The 25629-nt window shown below is 41.1% G+C and overlaps 1 protein-coding gene across 2 annotated transcripts in view; it reads right to left on the reverse strand.

Moving 5' to 3' along the window:
• Positions 1–2548: 2548 nt before the first annotated feature.
• The window catches only part of HPCAL1 (hippocalcin like 1), a 291452-nt gene continuing 268371 nt past the window's right edge, over positions 2549–25629 (reverse strand). For both annotated transcript variants that reach the window (XM_030198871.1, XM_030198870.1), the window contains 2 exons: positions 14309–14414; positions 2549–3786 (listed from right to left, as the gene is read on the reverse strand). In XM_030198871.1, the coding sequence (XP_030054731.1) occupies positions 3689–3786; positions 14309–14414 (204 nt within the window). In that variant the 3' untranslated portion in view covers positions 2549–3688. The remainder of the gene's footprint in view (positions 3787–14308; positions 14415–25629) is intronic.

The raw sequence follows: 25629 nt of genomic DNA on the forward strand, positions 1-25629 counted from the left end.
AGATGGTAAAACCCTGGCTTTTCTCCCAAATCTTTGATGGAAGCAGCAGCAGCAGCAGCAGCAGCAGCAGCAGCAGCAGCAGCAGCAGCAGCAAATAACAGGGGCAGACTGACCATTGGGACAATAGGGCAGTGCCAGAGGGCCTAAACCAGCAGGGGGTCATTCTCCCCTACCTTCTATCTAGTTTAATCTGATAGGTAGTTAGGGGCCCAGTTAGGGGTTAGTCCGCTCCTGGCAACCATCAGACACAAAGAATAACATTATACTACAGCAGAACTTGCTTACAACACATACACTTTAGGGTAGATTCAGTAAACGGAGTAAAAAAAGAAATTGGCGCCGAAAAAAAACTCATTTAAGTGTTAAGCCATGCCTATAGTTCAGTGCGGTTTATAGAATGCTTACTCAAAGCCGTGCCCATGGTCCCCTTTCTAAGCCCCTTTTTTGGGCCACACGTAAAGTTTAGGCACGGATCCTACACCTAACTTTATGCGCATAACACCCAATTAAATCTAATTAGTGCCAATAATTGTTTGTTAAACAGCCAATTAGTCACTAGACCTACCATCCAGGAATGCTAAAAAAAATCATCACGCACATTCCTTAATCTTCACTTCCCAAATTGTAAAGGTCTTAAATACAAACTAACGCATGCGTCAACCTTCTCATACCTGAGCACACAATTCTGGAATGCGTTGCCGCGCAATCTAAAAACGATCTATGAAGTAGCTAACTTCCGAAGTCTACTGAAGACCCATCTCTTTAACAAAGCATACAACGATCAACAAATATGAACTCCCATATGCATATCCAGAATTACCTCTACAATATTTGATGACAAACTACGATCATGTTTTTCGCTACCAATCTAACCTAGACCCTTCTGCAATTACTAAATGTATATTTTCTTATATAATTCTTAGATGTCTTTTTAAACATTTATTACTATGTTTAGCTTGTTAAAACATTATCATGTTTTACCACTACCTTGTTACCCAAAATTCTCCTGTTATTACTAAATGTATACCTTCTCATGTAATTCCATTATTCATGATGTATTGTAAGCCACATTGAGCCTGCAAAGAGGTGGGAAAATGTGGGATACAAATGCAACAAATAAATAAAAATAAATTGGCTCATTATCTTATTAAATTGCATGTGCAACTCGGGACTGCACCTATATTTGCACATGCAATTTTAGTGACCTTTAAGGGGTTTATGACTCCATGTTCAATTTTTTTCCTTAAATTAGTCATGCTTATCAAACTTCTGTTACTCTATATCTCACTTACACTATGTCAGCTATTAAGATATTTTAATGTGTGTTGAACTGACACTGGAAGTAGCATACTATGTTATAATCTATATATATAAAACTCACCCTCAATGTTCTATTGTCTGACTTCACTGAAGCCAAGGTTCGTAAGTTCGAAGCTCTGAAGCCACGAAAATCAGTCTCTGGGCCCTGCCCTCACGTCAAACGTTATGACATTGAGGGCGGAGCAGATTCTCACCTCCAATGTTCTACTCAGGCCACAAACTCCAGATTTCCACACTGTAGCTCTGCTCCGCCCTCGCGTCAAAACGCAATGACGTCGAGGGCGGGACACGAAAACCGCCAACCACACAGAGCTACAACGGAAACAGCGGCGCACGCACGAACCAGGTAAAAGCGCGACGAGCCATGCAGGGCTAACAAACCGTGTCGCTCCTGCCCCTCACCAGAAATGAGCCACCCACCGCCAGAACCACGTTGGGCCCCCCCCAAGGAACAACAGCGGCGCCGATGACAGTCTTGCCCCCTCCCCCCGCCACACACGAAACTCACAAACAACATGACCCCGCTCCTGCAAAAAACAAACATATCTTCCCCCTGAAACGGAGACATCCAAAAGGTCAGAGGGAGGCAGGCGAGCAGGCAGCCAGCCAGCCTCAACGTGGTGCAAGGGAAGAAGGGAGGGAGCCAGATGCATCATGCTGGCAGTGGCAGCAGGGAGGGAGCCAGATTGAACAACACAATGCGACGGATGACCCTGAAAGGCTGAGGGAATGGGACTCACCACCCTCAGGCAGGGAAGGGGTGAGGGGAGGAAAGGGGGGGAATGACGGAGGTGGGAACACAGGGAGGAAAAGGAAGGAGGGGGAACCCTGCCACACACTCTCATTCTCACACACACACAGACTCATGCTATGCCAAACAACCACACACACTACCGCATTCACTCTGTCTCTCTCACACAGTCACTCACACACACACTCTCCCAAACATACAGACTACCATGAAACCCTTGCTAGCGCCCGTTTCATTGCTCTTAGAAATGGGCCTTTGTTTACTAGTGTATAATGTTATCTGATTTTTTTTAAACTTCTTTAATTGCATACTGCCCATGTATAAGCTTTTCTTGCTGCACACTGTTTTGGGTGAGCTTCTTCAAAAGGTGGCAAATAAATCCTAATAAACACATTTGATAGAATTATGCGTAGACAGCTCTGCACAGATTAAATGAATTGAGCATCAGTTTCAAGCAGAACACTGCACATTCCAATCTCTTCATCTAGGAAACTCAGTGCCCACTGAAGATGCAATATTTATTATTAATGAATAGGATACATAATTTTACAATCCATTTTCCTCATATTTCTGAATAGTAGTTTTGGGTTCTTCCATGATAAAAGTACAGAATTCAACTTCACTTTTATCTTGCTTCACTCATCAAAATTATATCAAGATTCTGAGAAGGAGAAAAGTTTTATTTCAATTAATATTTCTTGGCATTAGGCAGAGGTTAAATAACACTGGAATGCACAAGATGTATTAACATATTGACGGCAAAAGGTAGGGATTATAGCAAAGGTTATAACAGTTATAACAATTATCCAATTAGTTTATTTTAATCAGTAGTCATTAAATGTTGCAACTACCCTAGTGGACCTGTACAGAAAAATAAGATTAACCCTTTTATTTAAATTTTAACACAGTAAATGAAACCAAACCAACTGTAAAAAATAAACTTTAAAAACAAATGCTTGCATTCAATAAACTGAGTGAAATATCCATACAAATTGCTAATCATGCATTTTTTCTTATACAGATATTTGCTAAATGCATAAATATCACAAAAAAATTTCAATCAAGGTTTGAATAAGTTTCAGACACCTGGAAAAAAGGAGGCTTTACAACTATCAGATACATTGAAAGTGACAAAATCAGATAAGTGCAAGCAAGTTTCCTTAACTGAAAAAAAATCTTTTCCATTTTCATTTTAGTCCATGTGTCTATATATACAATCCTCTCATCCAAAAAGGGCCATCTGCTATTCGCCAAGTCTCCTGAACTTCCATCTAGCATCTTCCTGGGGGTCACTAGAATCTCACATATCCTGTGCTTTAATCATATGATTTCATGAGTCACTAGCAACTTTAATTCTGTATATGAATGTAAACATATCTTTTAAATTATGTCAGGTGTGCAGAATGAGTCAACAGATTGGAAAGCAATTGCGAATAAAAGGAATGTTACATTGAATATAATGAGAAGGTTGTCTTTGCTCAGACATATAGAAAACAATCTAGCGATGGGATATTATCCACTAACAGTTGAGGAATGATTAAGAAGGCATCCATTTGCAAGCAAAGCTTGAATGACAAGCCAGTGTTCCATTGCAACTGTCCAGACAGATGAACTTAATTAGAACTGACTCGCGCTGCTTGGATCACATTGTAACAGTCTCACAATTGAGGGATCACTCTTGGCACCTTTAATAAATTCTTCAAGGGAAAGTTTACCTGGGAAGGAGAAAAAAAAAAAGCAATGATGGCAAATCGATTTTTCAATTAAGCAAAAAAAGGCAGGCAAAAAGCTAGAACTAGATAACTACAGCTTTAAACAATGTTCTGTGTTAAACACAACACTGTGCACTCTATAAAAACAGCATATTTCAGGCATTTCTGGGTTGGAAAATGAACGGAGCAGATCGTTAAAAGACAAACGTAGTTTATTGATAAAAACCAATTAAAATATATACACACACACAAACAGCCTGACACAGGCCGTGTTTCGCCCAACAGGGCTGCTTCAGGGGCTACACAATCCTTTACTGTCAAGCGTAATGGATATATATTGGATATGTGCTGAAAGAAAATGTACAGAAGAAAAAAACAGCTCAGTCAGAGATGCCAAAAAGAATACTGACGAAGTCAATCTAACGGTCTCATATCTCTGTGTGTATATATTTTAATTGGTTTTTATCAATAAACTACGTTTGTCTTTTAACGATCTGCTCCGTTCATTTTGCATCTTGGAGTTTGCAGACCGTCTGCCTTTGTGCTTTCTTAGGCATTTCTGGGTTGACACCATTGAACTGTAGGATGCTTACAAGACCAACACAGAAGCAAATGTCCATTCCCAGCCCAAACCACTCAAATCTTTAGATGAAACAGCTGATTTAGATTTGAAAAATGTTACAGTCATATGGTCAAGCTGCTCTGCATCTTATACTTCATCCTCTCAAAGAGGCTTCAATCTTGTGGGATGTACAAATCTCAGACTTGAAGGCTGAAAACAATTGTGCTATGCTATAAATAGATACAAGCACTAATAGAAACATTTCTTCTTGAATCTTTAATAGTTTTACAAGTTTTTCTGGAAATATCACAGACCAACAGACAAGGCCATGTTTCGTATCTGCTTCAGGGATGGTCCTAAAATGCAAAACACACATTTAACTTCTCTAAAATTTACAAATAATTGAAATACAAAATTCTTACTATAATACAAAAAAGACTTCAAAATATGCTAAGTACTCAAGTCAAAGCATGATTCTCATTCTTAGTCACAATGCTCTCAAAATGGCGCTGGTGTAATAATGCCAACATTTATAGGCTGAGCTGATTATTTGGACCAATCATGTTTACAATAGTGATCCCCAATCTAGTTCCATGTTCAAACCAGCTAGAAAAATAGTATGTAATTTGAAAATCCACCATTGCTCCTTTAATTTAATAATGCATTAAAGTCACCACCCTCCCAACCCACCGTAATCCTGTCCAATATTTGCCATTTAAAATCAGTAACTCTATGCTTTTTTCCAAGCCAGTGAGCAACCAACAGAGCTGCCATCACACCATTTTTAATCCTAGATTTGTGCTCATTCAACACCCCACATACAATAACAATAGCTCACAAGGACATTGTATTACATATATGTTGTCAAAATTACAAGTAGTATTATGGTGTGCCAACAATCATTGGCCATTAGTTAGAATTTTCTAATCTAAACCTTCAAGAGTAGTAATGCACCATTGACATTGGTCACACCTATCATGGCCATGCATGCCAGTATCATTTTGATGTTGAACATAATCTAATCTCTTATAGGTCAACATTTCCCCAATAGTTTTACCCTGCTCACGAAAACAAGCATGCAGGGACAATACTGACCAATATTTGAAAATCAGTGATACTATGGCAGTAACATAGGTCAAATGGAAAAATGGCCACTATCCTATTTTGAACTGTATCAGTTTTCTAAGAAAGTAATGCCTCCCTCTGTGCAAATTTAGCTCTAAGGAAAGCTTTTCTCACTATAGTGTTAAGATAACCTTGAGCCAAATACCTTTGACTTAATAGCTTTGCATGATACATGAATTCTGATTCTGTAGAACAGATATGGCGAACCCTTAAGAACTGACTAATGGGCAAACTCTTACGTAGGATGTAAAGGTGGAAACTCTTAAAATGGAGAAAGGTGTTTCTAGCTCTTGCCTTTCTATACAGTGTAGTATGTAACCTTCCAATTTCTTTATAGATATGAACAGACAACAACAACAACAAAAAAAGTCAATGGAATTACTATCAAATGTCAAGGTGAACTGTAGAGAGGGATTTAAGGAATTAAGCCACTCATGAAACTGCTACAGAGAATCTATAGTTCCTTTCCAGATAAACAAAATGTCATCCAGAAAACATTTCTAGAATATTATATGCTGAAACCATCGGGACCCATATAAAAAATTCTTCCTCAAATTTTGCCACAACAAGGTGGCTACTAAAGGAGCAAGAGATGCACCCATAAAATGAAGTTGTTCATAAAATGTTCATAAGATAGTAACATAGTAACATAGTAGATGACGGCAGAAAAAGACCTGCACGGTCCATCCAGTCTGCCCAACAAGATAAACTCATATGTGCTACTTTCTGTGTATACCCTACCTTGATTTGTACCCGTCCTCTTCAGGGCACAATATATGTTCCCCAAAACCAAAAATAATTTTTACAGATCACAAGTTCAGCTAACTTACATTAAAATAAAATATCAGATGATATCCTCTTAGGTTCAAGAGGTTCTTTTAGTGATTGGGCAATAACTGTTAAAGCTTCCTTTTGTGGTATCATAGTGTGTAATGATATCATTCTGGTGTCATCGGATGTAGTATCAGAAGAAAAAGTTATCTCTTGCAATTCCCTCAATAAATGGGTTGTATCCTGTAAATAAGATCTTAAAGATATAGCTTTAGGTTTCAAAAATAAGTCCACAAATTTACTCAAAGGCTCTAAAACCGAGTGTCACATGGAAAGTATTGGACGGTCTGGTGGAAATTGAATATTCAATATTTTTCTGAACTTTAGGTACAAAATAAATTCTAGGAGTAACTGGGTATTTATTGCAGATATAACTTTCTATAAGCATTTCTATCAGATAATTGCCTCTCTGCCTCGATCATATAGTTAGTAGTTGTTTGTACAGTTGTGGCTCCACCTTTATCCACTTTCAAAATTACCAAATTCAAATTAGATTGTAATTTTGACAAAGCTAAATTTTAATTTCTGGTAATGTAGTGCTGTTTAGACTGTTCAAAATTATCCAAATCCTTTAAGATCAAATGCTGAAACGTTTGTGAAGAATGGTCCATAACCCCAGGTGGTGTCCAAGATGATACAGAAGAAGTATCCCCTCCATATTCAGAGTTTTCAAAATGTAATCTTAGTTCTAATTTCCAAAAAGATCTGTATAACGCTATCTGAGTTTTAAATGCATCATATGGAATCAATGGTATAAAATTCAACTCGTAGTTCAGCACTTCTTGTTGTTTCTCATAGGTTACCTGTTTTGCTTCATGCTGATAGCCTCCCTGTTTCTTGTTGGCTAAAAATACGGCATTAGCTCTAGAAGTTGATTCTCATGCTTGGTCATTATCTTCTCCACTTTGAGTGCAATTTTAAGAGTATTGTGACTAAGAAATGAGAATCATGTTTTGACGCGAGTACTTAGACTATGTTAAAAGCTTTTTTGTATTATAGTAAGAATTTATATTTCAATTATTTGTAAATATTAGAGAAGTTAAATGTGTGTATTGCATTTTAGGATTGCCCCTGAAGCAGATACGAAACATAGCCATGTTGGTCGGTCTGTGATATTCCAGAAAAATGTGTAATAAACTATTAAAGATTCAAGAAGAAATGTTAATATTAGCACTGGGCCTTTTTTCTGAATTCTGTTAAGGAACCCCCGTTATAGAGACCACCTCTACTGACTTCAATTGGACTGATGCCATATAAAAAAATGCACAAAACACAATCAGTCCACCTGTTGCTTAGCCAGACACTAGGAATGATTCCTCTGTCTCTTAACTTATGTACAAAGAGTCGTAATATTTCCTAATTAACCAGATTTTGCTATTTACAGTGATGTAAAAAAGTTGTTGCTCCTCCACCTCATGTCCCCTATTTTTGCATGTGTCACACTGTATGGTTTCTGATCTTTAAACAAAATGTAATATTAGACAAAAGGAACCTTTGCTCCTTAAATAAATGACAATGTAAAAACTTGCATGTTTACTCAAGTTCCCTTCAGAAACATAGAAAAATGAAGGCAGATAAAGACATGAAGCGGTGCAAAGAAAAACTACAAAAATGGTATGGGATTTGCATTATAAGACATACAAGGAGAAACTTACTGACACCTGAATACGCATACCCTGGAGGAAAGGAGAGACAGGGGTGATATGATACAGACGTTCAAATATTTGAAAGGTATTAATCCGCAAACAAATCTTTTCCGGAGATAGGAAAGTGGTAGAACTAGAGGACATGAATTGAAATTGAAGGGGGGCAGACTGAGGAAAACTGTCAGGATTTTTTTTTTCACAGACAGGGTGGTGAATACTTGGAATGCCCTCCCACTGGAGGTGGTGGGAATGAAAACGGTAGGGGAATTAAAAAATGCATGGGATAAACACAAAGGAATCCTGTTAAGGAATCCTGTTCAGAAGGAATGAATCCAAAGAGTTTAGTGGAAATTGGGTGGCAACACTGGTAATTGGGAAGCAAAGCTAGTGCTGGGCAGACTTCTACAATCTGTGCCCTGAAAATGGAAAGGAGAAATCAAGGTCAGGTATACATATAAAATAGCTCATACAATGAGTTTATCTTGTTGGGCAGACTGGATGGACCATACAGGTCTTTATCTGCCATCATCTATTATGTTACTATTGGGCTCATTTTCAAAACAGAAAAACGTCTAAAAAGTGGCACAAAGCAGCATTGGGACGTTTTTCTCACAAAAACGTCCAAATCAGTGTTTTCTAAACCTATTTTTAGACTTTTTTTCTTTGAAGTCAGTCAGAAATGCGTCCAAATCTCAAGGGGGCGTATCAGTGGTGTGCTCCAGGGGCGTAGCTAGGTGGTGCCACGGTGCCTGGGCCCCCCACAGATTTAGTCCAGGCCCAACCCCCGCCAGAACTCAAGAAAGCACAGATCAGCAGTGAACGCGGCGTGCCGGAGACTGGCGCTGAAGACTTTGGCTGGTGGGGGTTTGGGGACCCCCGCTAGCAAAGGTACCTTGCGATGGCGGTGGGGGGTGTGTGGCCTAAAATCTGTCCCCCCCCCCCCACCAAGGTCTGGCTATGCCACTGGTGTGGTTCAGGACGGGAATTGGGCGTTCCTCAAACTTAGACGTTTTTCAGCCATAATGGAAGAAAACAAAAATGTCCAAGACTAAAACTAAGATGTTTCGAGGTAGACCTGTTTTTATAATGAATAAGGCACAAAAAGGTGCCCTAAATAACCAGATGACCACTGGAGGGAATCAGGGATGACTTCCCCTTATTCCCCCAGTGGTCACTAACCTCCCGCCACCCCCCAAAAATGTGATGAAAAACATTACTTGCCAGCCTCTGTGCCAGCCTCAGATGTTATACTCAGGGAATGCAGGTCCCTGGAGTAGTCTAGTGGTAGATGCAGTGCACTGCAGACAGGTGGACCCAGGCTTCTTACCCCCCCCCCCCCCCCACCTGTTACACTTGCGGAGGAAACCGTGAGCCCTCCAAAACTCACCAGAAACCCACTGTACCCACTTTTAGGTGCCCCCTTCACCCATAACTGTAACTGTACACCTAATCCTCTCTGTCTCCTTCACCTTAAATATGTATTTCTCTTCTGGAATTAGTGATCACCATTGTGGAAAATGTAAGCCACATTGAGCCTGCAAATAGGTGGGAAAATGTGGGATACAAATGCTACAAATAAATAAATAAGGGCTGTGGTAGTGGTGTACAGGTGGGAGTGGTGGGTTTTGGGGGGGGGGGGGAGGCTCAGCAGACAAGGTAAGGGAGCAATGGTCAGAAGTGTAACTGGGAGCATTTTATGAAGTCCATGGCAGTGCCCCCTAGGGTGCCCTATTACTTTCCTGGGATGTCAGGGAGGCCAGTGTACTAAAAATGCTGGCTCCACCAACATCCCAATGGCTTGATTTTGTGCATTTTGCACTTGAACTTTTTTAAATGGACCAAAAAATAAAACGTTCAAATCATAAAACCTTCTATTTTTGAAAACAAAATATAGATGTTTTTGTTTTTTGTAAATGACCTTTTTTATTCAGATTTTAGATGTTTTTTGCAAAACGTCCAAAGTCAGCTTTAGACATCATATCGAAAATGCCCCTCCACGTCTATTCAGTCTGCTCATCCATACCACTATTTCATTCCTTCCTCTTCCTTAGAGATTCTATGTATTTGTCCCAAGCTATTTTGAATTCACATGTGGAGGGGCATAATCAAAAGGGGCGCCCAAGTTTTCCTGAGGACGTCCTTGCAGGACGTCCCAGCAAAGGGGCGGGGAAACCTGTATTATCGAAACAAGATGGGCATCCATCTTTCATTTCGATAATACGGTCGGGGACGCCCAAATCTTAACATTTAGGTCATCCCCAGAGATGGCCATTCTTAGGGTCGTTTCTGATTTTCGGCGATAATGGAAACTAAGGACGCCCATCTCAGAAACGACCAAATGCAAGCCCTTTGGTCATGGGAGGAGCTAGCATTCGTAGTGCACTGGTTCCCCTGACATGCCAGGACATCAACCGGGCACCCTAGGGGGAACTGCAGTGGACTTCAGAAAAAGCTCCCAGGTATACAGCTCCCTTACCTTGTGTGCTGAGCCCCCCAACCCCCCCCCCCCCAAAACCCATTCCCCACAACTGTATACCACTACCACAGCTCTTATGGGTGAAGGGGGGCACCTAAATGTGGGTACAGTGGGTTTTGAAGGGTTCACATTTACCATCACAAGTGTAACAGGTAGGGGGGGATGGGCCTGGGTCTGCCTGCCTGAAGTGCACTGCACCCACTAAAACTGCTCCAGGGACCTGCATACAGCTGTCATAGAGCTGGGTATGATATTTGAGGCTGGCAAAAAATATTTTTCAAAAATTTTTTTTGAGGTTGGGAGGGGGTTAGTGACCACTTAGGGAGTAAAGGGAGGTCATCCCTGTTTCCCTCCGGTGGTCATCTGGTCAGTTCAAGCACCTTTTTGTGGCTTGGTCGTAAGAAAAAAAGGACCAGGTAAAGTCGTCCAAGTGTTCGTTAGGGACACCCTTTTTCGGCACGCCCAAGTCCCGCCTTCACTATACCTCCGACACGCCCCCGAGAACTTTGGTTGTCCCCGCAACGGAAAGCAGTTGGGGACGCCCAAAATCGGCTTTCCGATTTGGGCAACCCTGTGAGAAGGATGCCCATCTTGCGATTTGTGTCGAAAGATGGGTGTCCTCTTTTGAAAATATGCCTGATAAGTCTGTCTCCACAATGAGGCCATTCCATGCATTCATCACCCTTTCTGTGAAGAGGTATTTCACTGGGTTCAGTGGAAAAGTCATGAGGGCTGCAGCTGCAGCACCTGTTCAATGGCTGGCGGGGATGCCGAAGCCCCACCAGCTAAAGCGATCCGCTGCTGAAGCCACCTCTTCCTCCCTTGTGCTGCTTCATGAATGAGGACATTAGCAATGTGTTTCCAGCCACTATTGGTTTGAACTGAGCATGCTTAAGAGTGCCAGCATCAGTGGTCAGAGGCACGTTACTGACTTCCTCACTTCTGAGGCAGCACGATGAAGAAGGGTGTGGCTTGGACAGACATTTCTTTGGATGGCAGGGCTTAAACATCCTCACCAGCAAAGGCACAATATTTAACACACTTGGGGGAAGGAGGAAATGTGTGCACCCCCTAATAAAGGGCTGCTGGTTCTTCCGAGTCTGTTCTCTTTTATATTCATCCTATGCCCCCTCATTCCAGAACTTCCTTTCAATTGAAAGGCTCACCCCCTGTGCATTAATGCCATCAAGGAATTTAAACATCTCTATTATCTCTCCCTCCTTTCTTCAAAAGTATATATAATGATGTTTAAGTCTGTTCCCATAAGTTTTATAATGAAGACCACTGATCATTTTATTAGCCACCCTCATCCTATTCTTTTGAAAGCTGTGGTCTTTAAGGGGCCCTTTCACTAAACCGCGTAGGCGCCTACGTGCGCCCAATGTGCGTCAATTTTGAGTTACTGCCCGGCTACCGTGTGGCCCTTGTGGTAATTTCATTTTTGACATGTGTCTGCTACGCGCGCCGGAAAATGTTTTTATTTTCTGGTGCGCGGGTTGTAACCGGGCGGTAATTGGCATTTTACGCAGACTGGATGAACCGTTCAGGTCTTTTTCTGCCATCATTTACTATGTTATACGCGTATAGATCATTACTGCTAGGTCAATGGCTGGCGGTAAGGACTCAGACCCAAAATAGACAATTTTCATTTTGCCCATGTCCACTTTTGGTAAAAATTTAAAAAGGGCATTTTTATTTACAGGTGTGCTGAAAAATGATTCTGCGCGCACCCAAAACACGCGCCTATACTACCGCAGGCCATTTTTCAGTGCGCCTTTGTAAAAGGGCCCTTAAATGAGGTCTCGCTAGAGATCTATACAGAAGCACTATCACCTTTTTCCTGCTGGCTGTCCTTCTCCCTTTGTCTAATATTATATTTTGTTAAAGATTAGAAACCATTCAGTGTGATATATATGCAATAATAGGGGAAATCAGAAGGTGTGTGTGTGGGGGGGGGGGGGGGGAATTTTTCACATCACTGTAGCAGTATCAATGCCACCATTACCTCCTGTTTCTTTATTCTTACTTCCCTTCATATCATCCACCCTCAACCTCTGCTTATCCCTATCCTGCAGGTTGCCTTTTTCGTTAGTGTTGGACTGCAGGGCGCTGAAACATTGCAATGTAGGTAGCCATCAAAGCCATATAGTTTAGTATAACCATTGACTAATTTATGAACATTAACACCACCAAACAGAAAATCAGTTCATTGAATTTCATGAAAATTCAGTTAAAGATAATATTTTTAAAGGGTTTTAGGCCTCATGTTTGTCAGGATCAGGGAAACTCATGCTATTCTTCTGGTCCACTACTGTAAGAGAACCTGAACAGTTTGTTTTTTTTTAAATCAGGCTGAAAAGGGATTCCTTCAAGAACATAACATTAAAATTGATATACTGGGTCAGACAAAAGGTCCATCTAGCTCAGTGTCCTGTTTCTAACTATGGTCAATCCAGGTCACAAATACCTCAAAAAATCTAAAAAATGAACGACCAGCACCTTAATCAGCAGGATTTGAGACTGTACAGGGAGACAAAGGATTTCTAATCCATTACCTTAACCATTGGCCATGACTACCTTCTCCTTTAACCTACAGGCACATCGATCATTTGAAAGTTATAGGTTTCAACTTTATAAAGATTGCTAAATCAGTACAAAACACTCCACCCCACAAATTGAAATTAAAAAGAGTAGCCGCTGCAGTTCAGCTGCCCTACTCTGCATTTCAAAAATCACGGAGTGGCAATTTTTTTTTTTTTTGCAAAAACTTTTGAGAGATGTAGGGTGTGTTTTTCACCCACATTTTATAGTCTGCTAAAAAAAAAAATAGCTACCGTCACGTCCATAAAAAAAGGTTTGGTTATTTTGATTACTGGTTTGTTTTTTGACAAATGGAGTAAACCATACTCTCAACCAATTGGAATGCTCCCTTAGACCTGCTCATGTTGCATCATCATTTAACATGAACAGAAGTGACTGCTCTCTCTGACAACAAAGTTTTCCTTTTATCTCTACTGAAGGCAACGCTCATAATGCACTGAAAATATATTGTACTAACCTGCCAATGCGTATTACTACTATTTGCGTGGGTGACTAAGATCCGTACTATAAGTAAAATAAATCTCTTAAGTTACTAAACCAAGAAAACAAACTTTACATGAGTTTTAAGTAAAATTTGATCATGCATATTCTAACTCTGTAAAGAATATAAGCCTATGAAGATAAGATGGCTGAAACACCTATCATGCACTGTATTATGTACGACAGCTAATAGGTCTCAACGCAGCCATCCTTTTGCATTTTATCTGGACTTCTAGAAAGATTTTTTTGTTATTTATTAATTTTTGTCCCTGTTTTCAGCAGTCCCCACACTTTTACTGCCTGCTCACCTGATACTCATTTACTTTGAATTTTACTGAAGGTACTAATTTTGAACATCAGGAAGTTACTGAATTAAATGCATTCCTGATTTACATCAAACAGTGAAACTATTTCCTACTACAGTCAAATGTTAATTTTCAGTGCATAATCATAACTGAAAAGCTTTTCTGACCAACTTCTACCACCAATGTTTAACTGACAGTGTTTATCAACTACCATTCAATTTCATTAGATGAAAAAAAAATTAATCCCTTTCTATTTTTAAATCATGTTTATTGAGTTTTAGTACAAAAACAATGTAATAAGGTAAGCCGAATTGTAAACATCAATGAAATAGCATAGGTATGATATGTTCTTTGTGTTTCACATTTGAAGCACATGACAAAATGTTTGAGCAGAATTAATCCCTTCTATCTCCTCCCCCCCCCCCCACAAAAAAAGACAAATACAAGGTAACATTATTCAAGAAATCTTCTTTAGCTGCCACCTTTCTACATATCATACCGTCATTGTTTGTGTCCATTTGTCTGAAAATTTTGTCTGTCCGCTTTTCCGGAGTGGATTCATCCTCTGGCATTTTCATCACCGATGACACCATTTTGTATATTGCCTGGAGGAAAAGCAGCATGAAGGCAAGTTATAACCGAAAAGATCTAAAAATATTAAGGATCAGAGCTGAGAAAAGGTCATTTCAGAATAGAGGCAATTCTACAACTGGGCGTCTTCATTTAGGTGCCTTGAGATGAGTGGTGAGAGTCTATTCCAAGGAGGCAGTGCATGCAAATCTCTCTCATGCATATTCATTGTGGATATCCTGAAAACCTGACTGGACAGGGTGCCTCCAGGACCAGGTTTGGGAACCACTGCACTGGTCTATTCTATAATGCCATCTGTGCATCCAGATTCTGTTCTAGAACACTAGCGTAACCCAGTATCAGTGCTTCTTAAATTTACATGCCCACAGTTACACCAGCCATTGATATGCCATAACTGTGTGTTTGCACATGTGAAAGGGACTTATGCAACTTACAGCATTCTGTAAATTATGCACTTAAGTGGGAGCCTTGCCATATATAAGGCCCATGAAAGTTACATTCTACCATTTACATGTATTTACAGAATAGCACTTAGGTGCTCTGCCAGTGCTTCTGCAAGTTACATGTATACTTAGGTGCATTTGCATTTATGAATGCAAGGGGCATGTAAATGTAAACACCTAGATTACAGAACTGCCCTTCACATGCTTACTCATCAAAAAGAGCTTAGCCATACAAAATGCATTGCATTTTGAATGACCAGTCTGTTTTGCTCTCATTAATCTTTGCTTGAGTTATGATTGTTCTGCCTTGCTTACTGTTTTTAGTTCAGAGTTCAGCAGAATGCAACACTCCATACTTACTGGAGAAATTGTGTGCAAAAAACCCTGAAACATTCTGCTTATTAATTGTAATTTTCTTGAGCAGAATTTCCCCAGTATAAAGGGCTGACTCAAGTAGGAAATCTGCATCCTCCACCGTCGATAGCCGTTTCCATCCTCAGTTTCCACCTTCCTCAGTTCTCACAGCTTGTATTTTTTCTTCTCCCCTGGAAAGATTAGCACCCAGCTTTCCCTTCCCATCCCTCACAGTGTCTATTCACCTGTTCTATATCCTCTAACTCAGTGTTTTCCAAGTTGATCCTGGAGTACCCCCTTGCCAGTCAGGTTTTCAGGATATCCACAATGAATATGCATGAATTTGATATGCATACACTGCCTCCATTCTATGCAAATATTTCATGCATATTCATTGTGGATATCCTGAAAACCTGACTGGCAAAGTGATATTCCAGGACTTGGGAAACACAGCTCTAGCTCTACCTCTAAGCATTAACTTTCTGAGACATTCTGAGAGAAGAGGACATTTCTCTGGGTAAGTGAAATTATTTTGCTCTGTGCTTGGTAACTTAAAGACTGGGTTTAAAAGAGGAATTGTAGGTTATTGATAAACACAGAATAAAAAAACAACAACAAAGAAGCACACTTCATTAATTAGTCTCCATACCCTAGTTTTAAAACTTGAATTTTCTGCCAACAGCAGGGCCTAGTTCAGTCTTCATGCCCACCTCCCTCCCCAGCTCCCACCCACCCCCTAGCTCAACTCTTCATTTAGGGTCAATTATTCTAATTAGGACAAGAGGACAGCTTTCATTAGAGTTTTAATTATATGTAATTAGCTTCTGTGTGTGCTCGATGCGAAGAGCTCCAAACTCTGAGAACGAGTCTGTTCTCTTGAAGCTAGAGTAGCAGACTTGGAGGAGCTGAGGGAGACAGAGGTACATAGAGGAGACCTACAGGGATATTGTAGAGAAGTATCACCTCCGGTCTGGCAGCCCCTGTGCTGACTTGGAGGAAGGAGGACTCCTAAAAGGACAGCATCACCCTGGTGAAGCTGGAAGTAATCCTGTAGCCAAGACCAGACTGCTAGGGAATGCAAATTCCTCTCGCACCAAGGATGTGTCTCCAGGAGCTTCTGCCCCGGAGTGAAGAGTTAGGATGGCTGTTTTAGTTGGTGATTTGATTTTCAGGCATATAGATAGCTGAGTGGCTGGTGGACGCAAGGTTTGCCTGGTCACTTGCCTGCGTGGTGAGAAAGGTGGCAGACCTCACGCGTCACCCAGTACCTTCCCTCATCCGTAACTGTCTGTCTGTATTATTTAGATTGTAAGCTCTTTTGAGCAGGGACTGTCTCTTTGTATCAGGTGTTCAGCACTGCATGCGTCTGGTAGCACTATACAAATGCTAATAATAATAATTTTAGATAGTTCTGGGGAGGAGCTGGCTGTCTTGGTACATGGTACCAATGACATAGGAAATGTGGGAGGGAGGTTCTGGAAACCAAATTTAGGATCTTAGGTAGAAAGCTGAAACCCAAAACCTCTAGGGTAGCATTTTCAGAAGTGCTTCCCATTCCATGGGTAGGACTCAAGAGACATGCAGAACTCTGGAGTCTCAATGCATGGATGAGGCGATGTGTGCAGGGAGGAGGGTTTTAGATTTGTTAGGAACTAGGCAACATTCTGGGGAAGAGGGAGCTTATTCCAGAAAGAAATTAGGGAGACTAACAAACTTGGGAACATAATAATAATGGGTAATTTCAATTACCTAGATATTGACTGGGTAAATGTAGCATTGGGACATGCTAGAGAGGTAATATTATTTGATGAAATCAAGGACTGCTTTATTCTAGACCTAGTCCTTAGCGGAGCACATGACATGGTACAGAAGGTAATTGTGCTGGGGCCCCTGGATAACAGTGACTGTAATATGATCAGATTTCACATCAACTCTGAAGTACACACAGGAAATCCAATATGTTAGCATTTAACGTTCAAAAAGAGACTATGAAAAAATGAGAACAGTGAAAAAAAATAACCAAACTTGGCGGAGCAGCTGCAAAGGTCAAAAATTTACATCATGCGTGGATGCTGTTCAAAAATACCATCCTGAAAGCCCAGGCCAGTTATATTCCATGTATAAAAAAAGGAGAAAGGAAGGCCAAACCACAGCCAGCATGATTAAAAAGTGAGGTGAAGGAAGCTATTAGAGCCTTCCTTGGAGAATTAAAATCATCTTTAAAAGGACTAGGTCTAGAATTTTTCCTCCTCTTGTTGGCTCCTGTACCAGCTGCTCCATAAAGCAGTCAACAGTCAAATGCTAACAAAATTCACCAAAGCACACTGTACACATGGCCAAACTACCTACTGAAAGAAGCACCGACAAAATTCATTGAATAACTCACAGCAGGGGCGTATCTGCGTGGGGCCACAGGGGCCTGGGCCCCCGCAGATTTCGCCCTGGCCCCCCCTCCCCGCCGTCAACCCTCCCCCGCTGCTTACTTTTGCTGGCGGGGGGTCCCAACCCCCGCCAGCCGAGGTCCGACCCGCAATCTCCATATTTCGTCTTCCTCCGTGGCCATGTGCTTCAAGGAAGTAACGCTGCAGTGCTGATTGGTTGAATCAACCAATCAGCACTGCAGCGTTACTTCCTTGAAGCACATGGCCACGGAGGAAGACGAAATATGGAGATTGCGGGTCGGACCTCGGCTGGCGGGGGTTGGGGCCCCCCGCCAGCAAAAGTAAGCAACGGGGGAGGGTTGACGGCAGGGAGGGGGTGGAGAGAGGCGGCGGCGGCGGGGGGGGGGGGAGGGAGGCAAAAATGTGCCCCCCCTCTCTGGCTCTGGCCCCCCCCTACCGCCGGATTCCAGATACGCCCCTGACTCACAGCATATATAATAGCTATGCTATCAGAAGGCATCTTCCCCAAAATGAAAGGTAATATCATCCTAACACCAATACCTAAAAATGCAAAACAAAATAAAAACGATATCTAAAACTATAGGCTGGTAGAATCCATACCCCCCATAGCCAAAAACAGCTTCAGAATCTGAAGGTGGACAAAGCTATGGGGCCTAAAGGGATACATCCCAGGATACTGAAGGAGCTCTGAGAGGTTCTGGCAGGACATCAAAGATTTATGTAATAGATCTTTAGAGACAGGAGAGGTTCCATGGGATTGGAGGTGAGCGGATGTGGTCCCTTTTCACAAACGTAGAGACAGGGAAGAAGTGGGAAACTACAGACCGGTAAGTATCACATCGGTGGTAGGAAAAATAATGGAGTTGCTGCTGAAAGAAAGGATAGTTAACTTTCTAGAAGCCAACGGGTTACAGAACCTGAGGCAACATGGCTTTACCAAAGGAAAATCCTGCCAAACAAATATTATTGACTTCTTTGACTGGATGACCAAAGAACTGGATGAAAGATGTGTGCTAGATGTAATCTACCTGGATTTCAGTAAAGCCTTTGATATGGTCCACCACAGAAGACTCGTGAATAAGCTGAAAGGGTAGAACTTAAGACTGAAAGTGGTGAACTGGATAGGAAACTTGTTGAATGACAGGTGGCAGAGGGTGGTGGTAAATGGAATCCACTCGGAATAAAGGAAGGTGAGCAGTGGAGTTCCTCAGGGGTTGGTGCTGGGGCCTATTCTGTTTAATATATTTGTGGGAGATATTGCTGAAGGGTTTGAAGGAAAGGCTTGTCGTTTTGTGGATGACATGAAAATAGCAATACCCTGGAGTGAGTAGAAACAATGAGAAGGGATCTCCAACTTTTAGAAGAATGGTTGAGGGTCTGGCAGTTAAAATTTAATGGATTCTCCAAACACAGCTTCACACACACTGCGTGCACAAATGCTGAATACTCCCGCTGTCACCCAACCAGCCACACAGAACTAAGCATTTAGCAATGGAGAAAAAAAGCCTCAGTAACGCCACCCAGCCAGCCCCAAACTTTGGACTATAAGGCGTGGGCCCGGTGTACCATCATCTGGCTCAAAAAAACTCCACTTGGTACTCCTTAGTGTGTCTAAATAAATGTTGACTACCTCTCTCACATCAACTAATGGGGTAACAAACGTGTATATATGCTTACAGAACACAGAATATAGTTCAAATCAATTGCTTTCAATTCTATTAGTCCAGTTTATATCAGTTCAATACTGGTGATCCAGCCATAAACTTAGCCTTTAGTCCAATCGCTGCAATGTTCTGCTGTCCTTAATACCACCAGCTGGTCTACCCAACAGGGAATCCCCGTTTCCCTTCCGCAGCATCAGGGGTTACAACGCTACATCAGAGATTACAATCCTGTGTCCAATCTGCTGTATCGAAAAACGAAGTGTAGTTCTGTGTGGCTAGTTGGGTGACAGCGGGAGTATTCAGCATTTGTGCATGCAGTGTGTGTGAAGCTGTGTTTGGAGTTTCCTTTAATTTCAAAGCTTGAGTGGATTATTACTTAAAATTTAATGCCAAGTGTAGAGGATCTGAAAGCGATGAAGCAATGTGACAACGCAAATAGAAAGGGGTATAACCAGCAGAAGAAAAACTGTTGATGCCCCTCTACAAGTCGTTGGTGAGGCCCCACTTTGGGTACTGTGTTCAGTTTTGAAGGCCGTATCTTGCTAAAGATGTAAAAAGACTGGAAGCGGTGCAAAGAAAAGCTACAAAATTGGTATGGATTTGTGTTGCAAACCGTATGAGAGTCTTGCCGACTTGAAACATGTATACCTTGGAGGAAAGGAGAAATAGGGGTGACATGATACAGACGGTCACATATTTGAAAGGTATTAATCCGCAAACAAACCTTTTTTCGGAGGCGGGAAGGCAGTAGAACTAGAGAACTTGAATTGAGGTTGAAGGGGGCAGACTCAGGAGTAATGTTAGGAAGTATTTTTTCACAGAGAGGGTGGTGGATACATGGAATATCCTCCCGTGGGAGGTGGTGGAGATGAAACGGTAATGGAATTCAAATGTGTGTGGGAAAAACACAATGGAATCCTGTTTAGAAGGAATGGATCCATGGAATCTTAGCGGAGATCGGGTGGCGACGCCGGTAATTAGGAAGCAAAACCAGTGTTGGGCAGACTTCTACGGTCTACGCCCTGATCATGACTGAATAGATATGGATGGGCTCGAGTGTAAATTTTAAGGGGCTTCAACATTAGCTTCAGAACTTTTAGTACAAAAAGAGTGCTAGGCATACTTCTACGGTCTGTGCCCTGAGAATGGCAAAGACAAATCAAACTCTGGTATACATATAAAGTATCACATACCATGTAAAATGAGTTTATCTTGTTGGGCAGACTGGATGGACTGTACAGGTCTTTATCTGCCATCATTTACTATGTTACTATGTAAGAAGTGATGCCAAGCAACTCATGGAACACCTGTCCAAGTTCTCAATACGTCACAACTCTCAATCAGGCTTCAGACCACAATACAGCACCGAAATGGTCTTAACTACACTCATTGCCAGCTTTAGGAAAGAACACACTCAGCCCTCTTATAAGTACTTTATTATTTGTGTAAGCCACGTTTAAACAACATTTATTGGAAAATGTGGGACATAAATACCAAAATAAATTAGTAGGGGAAAAAAATCCGATTCCTACAATTTGACATGTCGTCGGCATTCGACATCATAGACCATCAAACCGTACTTCGGTCTTAAAGTTAAAATGGAAAACATGATTTCGTCCCTCATGGAAAGCCATCTGCGGAGTACCCCAAGGCTCTCCCATCTCACCTATACTGATCAACACCATGACGACACCATTGGCCAGACTGCTAGATAGACATGATTATTTGACAATGAACTGAATGACAATGGATAGAATCACAATAGGATTAAATACCATTGACGCATGGGCCTCAACATTCAAGCTCAAGCTGAATAGAGACAAAACACAATTCTACACTGGCTCCTGATCAAAAGCTTAATAGCTTTCAAACTATGTAGCATGGTTTTCCAAATAATCTTCAGTGACATCCCAGAATATATGACTGACCTGATCAATCTACCACATATATAGATTTGTAAATGAGTATACCAATTTGCAAATGAGTTTTTGACATTTAGGGTAATGGAGTGTTAGTGTTAGGAAGATTCTAGCTCTAGTTTTTGTGCTTCGAAGTGGTAGATCAGGTCAGTCATATTATTTTGATCAGGAGCCAGTGTAGAATTGTGTTTTGTCTCTATTCAGCTTGAATGCTGAGGCCCATGCTTCCGTGATATTGTGATTCTATCGATTATGTCATTCAGTTCATTGTGAAATAATGAACACATCATCAACATAGATGAATGGGTTTAAGCCATGTCTATCTACCAGTAGCAGTCTGGCCAATGGTGTCATCATGATGTTGATCAGTATAGGCAAGATGGGAGAGCCTTGGGGTACTCTGCAGATGGCTTTCCATGAGGGACAAAATCATGTTTTCCATTTTAACTTTCACCCCAAACCATCAGAACACTGAATACCTACACAAACTTCTGCAAACAACTCAAGACCTATCCACACACCCATACAGTGCACCATTATGATCATAAACACTGAATACCATCTACCTATGTCCTAGATATATTTCATCCTTCACCACTAAGCCTTAATCAACATCTGCCCATTGAGTCCAATCATCATCTTCAACAAAGTCTTCCTTTGTATACTTCATCTTTTCCTGTATGATTTTCATTATACAATGTCACCTTATATATAATATCACCTAATGGAACTGACATCTCTATAACCCCGTAACCATCTCCTCATGGTACTGCCATGTCTGTGACCTTGTAACCATCTCCTCATGGCACTGCCATGTCTGTGACCTTGTAACCATCTATTCATGGCACTGCCATCTTTGTGACATTGTAACCATCTATCTTTGTAAGCCACATTGAACCACACTTCTCTGGATAATGTGGGATATAATGCTGTTATAAATAAATATATAGGTTTAAAAAGCTCCTGGAGGAAACATCCAGAATCTGCTATTAAGGTAGATATGGGGAAAGCGATTACATAATAGTGGGTTGGTAGCATGGAACCTTGCTACTCTTTAAAAGTCTGCCAGGTACTCGTGATCTACATTGGCCAGTGTTGGAAGCAGAATACTGGGTTAAATGGACCATCTGTCTGAACCAGTAGGACTATTTATACTACAGAAGACTGTAAGAACAAACACCATGATGAGCAACCAACCTGGACACCCATACTGGATTATCTAACTATCATTCAAGGAGTAGCCCTAAATCCTAGTCCATAAATTTGAAAGCTTTTTGGGATAACTAATTTTCTAACAGAATTTATATATTTGCCATTACAAACAGAAGTGGAAATAAGAGTAGCCATACTGGCTCAGACCAATGGTCAATCTAGACCAGTATCCTGTTTTCCAAACACTGGCCAATCCAGGACACAAGCACCTGGCAGAAACCCAATTAATAGCTACACTCCATGCTACCAATCCTGGGGCAAGCAGTTGCTTCCCCATGTCTGTCTCAATAGCAGACTATAGACTTTCCTCCAGGAATTTATCCAAACCTTTTAAAAATCCAGATATGCTAACTGCTGTTACTACATCCTCTAGCAATGAGTTCCAGAGTTTTACTCAACTATTTGTTGAGTGAAAAAATATTTCCTTCTATTTGTTTTAAAAGTATTTCCATGCAACTTCCTCGAGTGTTCCCTAGTCTAAAAAATTGATTTACTTCTACTCATTCTACATCACTCAGGATTTTGTAGACCTCAATCATATCTCCCCTTATCCGTCTCTTTTCCAAGCTGAAGAGCCCTAACCTCTTTACCTTTCCTCATATGAGAGGAGTTCCATCCCCTTTATCATTTTGGTCACTCTTCTTTAAACTCTTTATAATTCCCCTATATCTTTTTGAGATATGGCAACCAGAATTGAATGCAATACTCAAGGTGTAGTTACACAATAGAGCGACAAAAAGGCATTATAGTATTTTCAGTCTTATTCACCATCCCTTTCCTAATCATTCCTAGTATCCTGTGTTTTTTTGGCCATTGCTGCACACTGAGCAGAAGATTTCAGTGTATTATCTACAACGACACCCAGATCTTTTTCTTGAGTGCTGACTCCCAAGGTGGACCCTAGCATCAGGTAACTATAATTCAGATTATTCTTTTCAATGTGCATCACCTTGCATTTGTCCACATTAAATTTCATCTGCCATTTGGATGCCCAGTCTTCCAATTTCATAAGGTCTTCCTGTAATATTTCACAGTCCACACGTGTTTTAACAACCTTGATAGTTTTGTATCATCTGCAAATTTGATCACCTCACTTGTCGTCCTGATTTCCATATCATTTATAAATATACTTAATAGCAACGGTCCCAATACAGATCCCTGCGGCACTACACCCTCCTCCACTGAAATGACCATTTAACCCTACCCTCTGTTTTCTGTCCAATAACCAATTCCTAATCCATATCAGAACCTTGCCTCCTATCCCATGACTTTAATTTTTTCAGGAGTCTCCCATGAAGAACTTGTATCAAAAGCTTTCTGAAAATTTAGATATACTACATTCAACAGGCTCACCTTTATCCAAATGTTTATTCACGCCTTCAAAGAAATGAAGCAAATTGATGAGGTAAGACTTCCCTTGGCTGAACCCACGCTGACTCTGTCCCATTTAACCATGTTTGTCTATGTGTTCTGTAATTGTATTCTTTATTGCCCGGCACCGACGTCAGGCTTACCGGTCTGTAATTTCCCAGATCACCACTAGAACCTTAAAAAAAAAAAAATCAGCGTCACATTGGCCACCCTCCAATCTTCAGGTATTACGGACAATTTTAACGACAGGTTACATATTTCTAACAGTAGATCAGCCATATCATGATTGATTTGAATACCCTTGATGTATGCCATCCAGTCCATGTGATTTACTAATCTTTAATTTGTCAATCTGGCTCAGCACATCTTCCAGGTTCACTGAGATTTCTTTAAGTTCCTCTGCATTATCACCCTTGAAAACCATTTCTGATAAAGGCAGATCTCTTACATCATCTTCCGTAAAGACTGAAGCAAAGAATTCATTCAGTTTCTCCAGTATGGCCTTGTCCTCCCTGAGCATCCCTTTTGCTCCTTCGTGATCTAATGATCCCACGGATTCCCTCGCAGGCTTTCTGCTTATGATGTACCTGAAAAAGTTGTTACTGTGAGTTTTAGCCCCTGTGGCAAGTTTGTCTTCATGTTCTTTCAGCCTTCTTTATGTGCACAGAAGTTCACAGCAAACTTACACCACTTATTTGGTGTAGGTAGTTTTTAACAATCCAACAGAATGTGTATAAAGTAAGAACTCTGTCCATATTCTCCTGTCCCCCACCTCTCCCAAATGCAGGTAAAAAGTGCATATATGCAGACTAAAATGCACGTTTTTACCTATACACTGGAGGGGGCACATTTTCTAAAATGCTTTCTTTATGGAAATGCTTTTTAAAAACAAAGTAACACACACAGTAAATGACAGCAGGTAAAGACCTGCATGGTCCATCCAGTCTGTCCAACAAGGTGGTCAGAGTTGTGTCCACCAATCTGTGCGGGCCCCAGTCACACATGCTTCATTGCTAGTTGTCAAGTCTCCACCATGCCAACCATATAGGTAGCCAAACATGATGTAGTCTTGATTTTACCCATATTTCATGCCCAAGTATTACTGACAGTATTCAACTTACAGTCAAGGTGTCTTCCCCTCCCCCCTGAGCTGCACAGCATGTGACAAAGTGATCTACAACAAAGTTGTTGAAACGTCACCTGTCTTTTTGCCATTTGTGCGATACAGATTGTAGAAGTCTGTCAGGCATCCGCTTCAGTTCTTCCAATGCTGGAGTTGCCGAATCATCTTTTGGTCTTTTGTCATTTGTGGGTTAGAGACTGTAGAAGCCCATCTGGCCAATGGCAAAAAATTACCCTTCCAGTGATTATGCAAATTCTCTTGCATTTATGGAACTTAAAATGCTTCCAAACATAATTTGCTGCAACTTAATCCAAGAACCCTTGGATAAAAAGCCAAATCTTTGAATAGTCTACAATGATAGTTCAGGAATGGTCTGGTAGAATTTTGAAAGCAGAATGAAGAACTTCAAGCTGGGTAGAAAGATGGATACAGTGAAGTTAAATGAAAAAAAAAAAAATCCTTCGGAAAAGAAAAAAGAATTATGCTATAAAAATTCTTAGGGTAGCATAGTACATGGATTGAAATGTGTGCTTACACACCAAGAGGGGCCCTGCTGTTTCGTTGAGAGGAGACCTTCGAGACTTAGGGCTGAATATCACCTTATTACCCCCGGAGCTCAATCCACCCGCTGGGCCTCTCTCTCAGGTGGGAATACCTCTATCGGAAGTCGATGCAGGGGGAACCCAAGAAGGCACTGAGGAGAATCGAGCCAGCAGAGGTTTGGATCCTGTTGATCTTCAA

The sequence above is a fragment of the Microcaecilia unicolor genome, chromosome 3 (assembly GCF_901765095.1).
Source record: "Microcaecilia unicolor chromosome 3, aMicUni1.1, whole genome shotgun sequence".
NCBI lineage: Eukaryota > Metazoa > Chordata > Amphibia > Gymnophiona > Siphonopidae > Microcaecilia > Microcaecilia unicolor.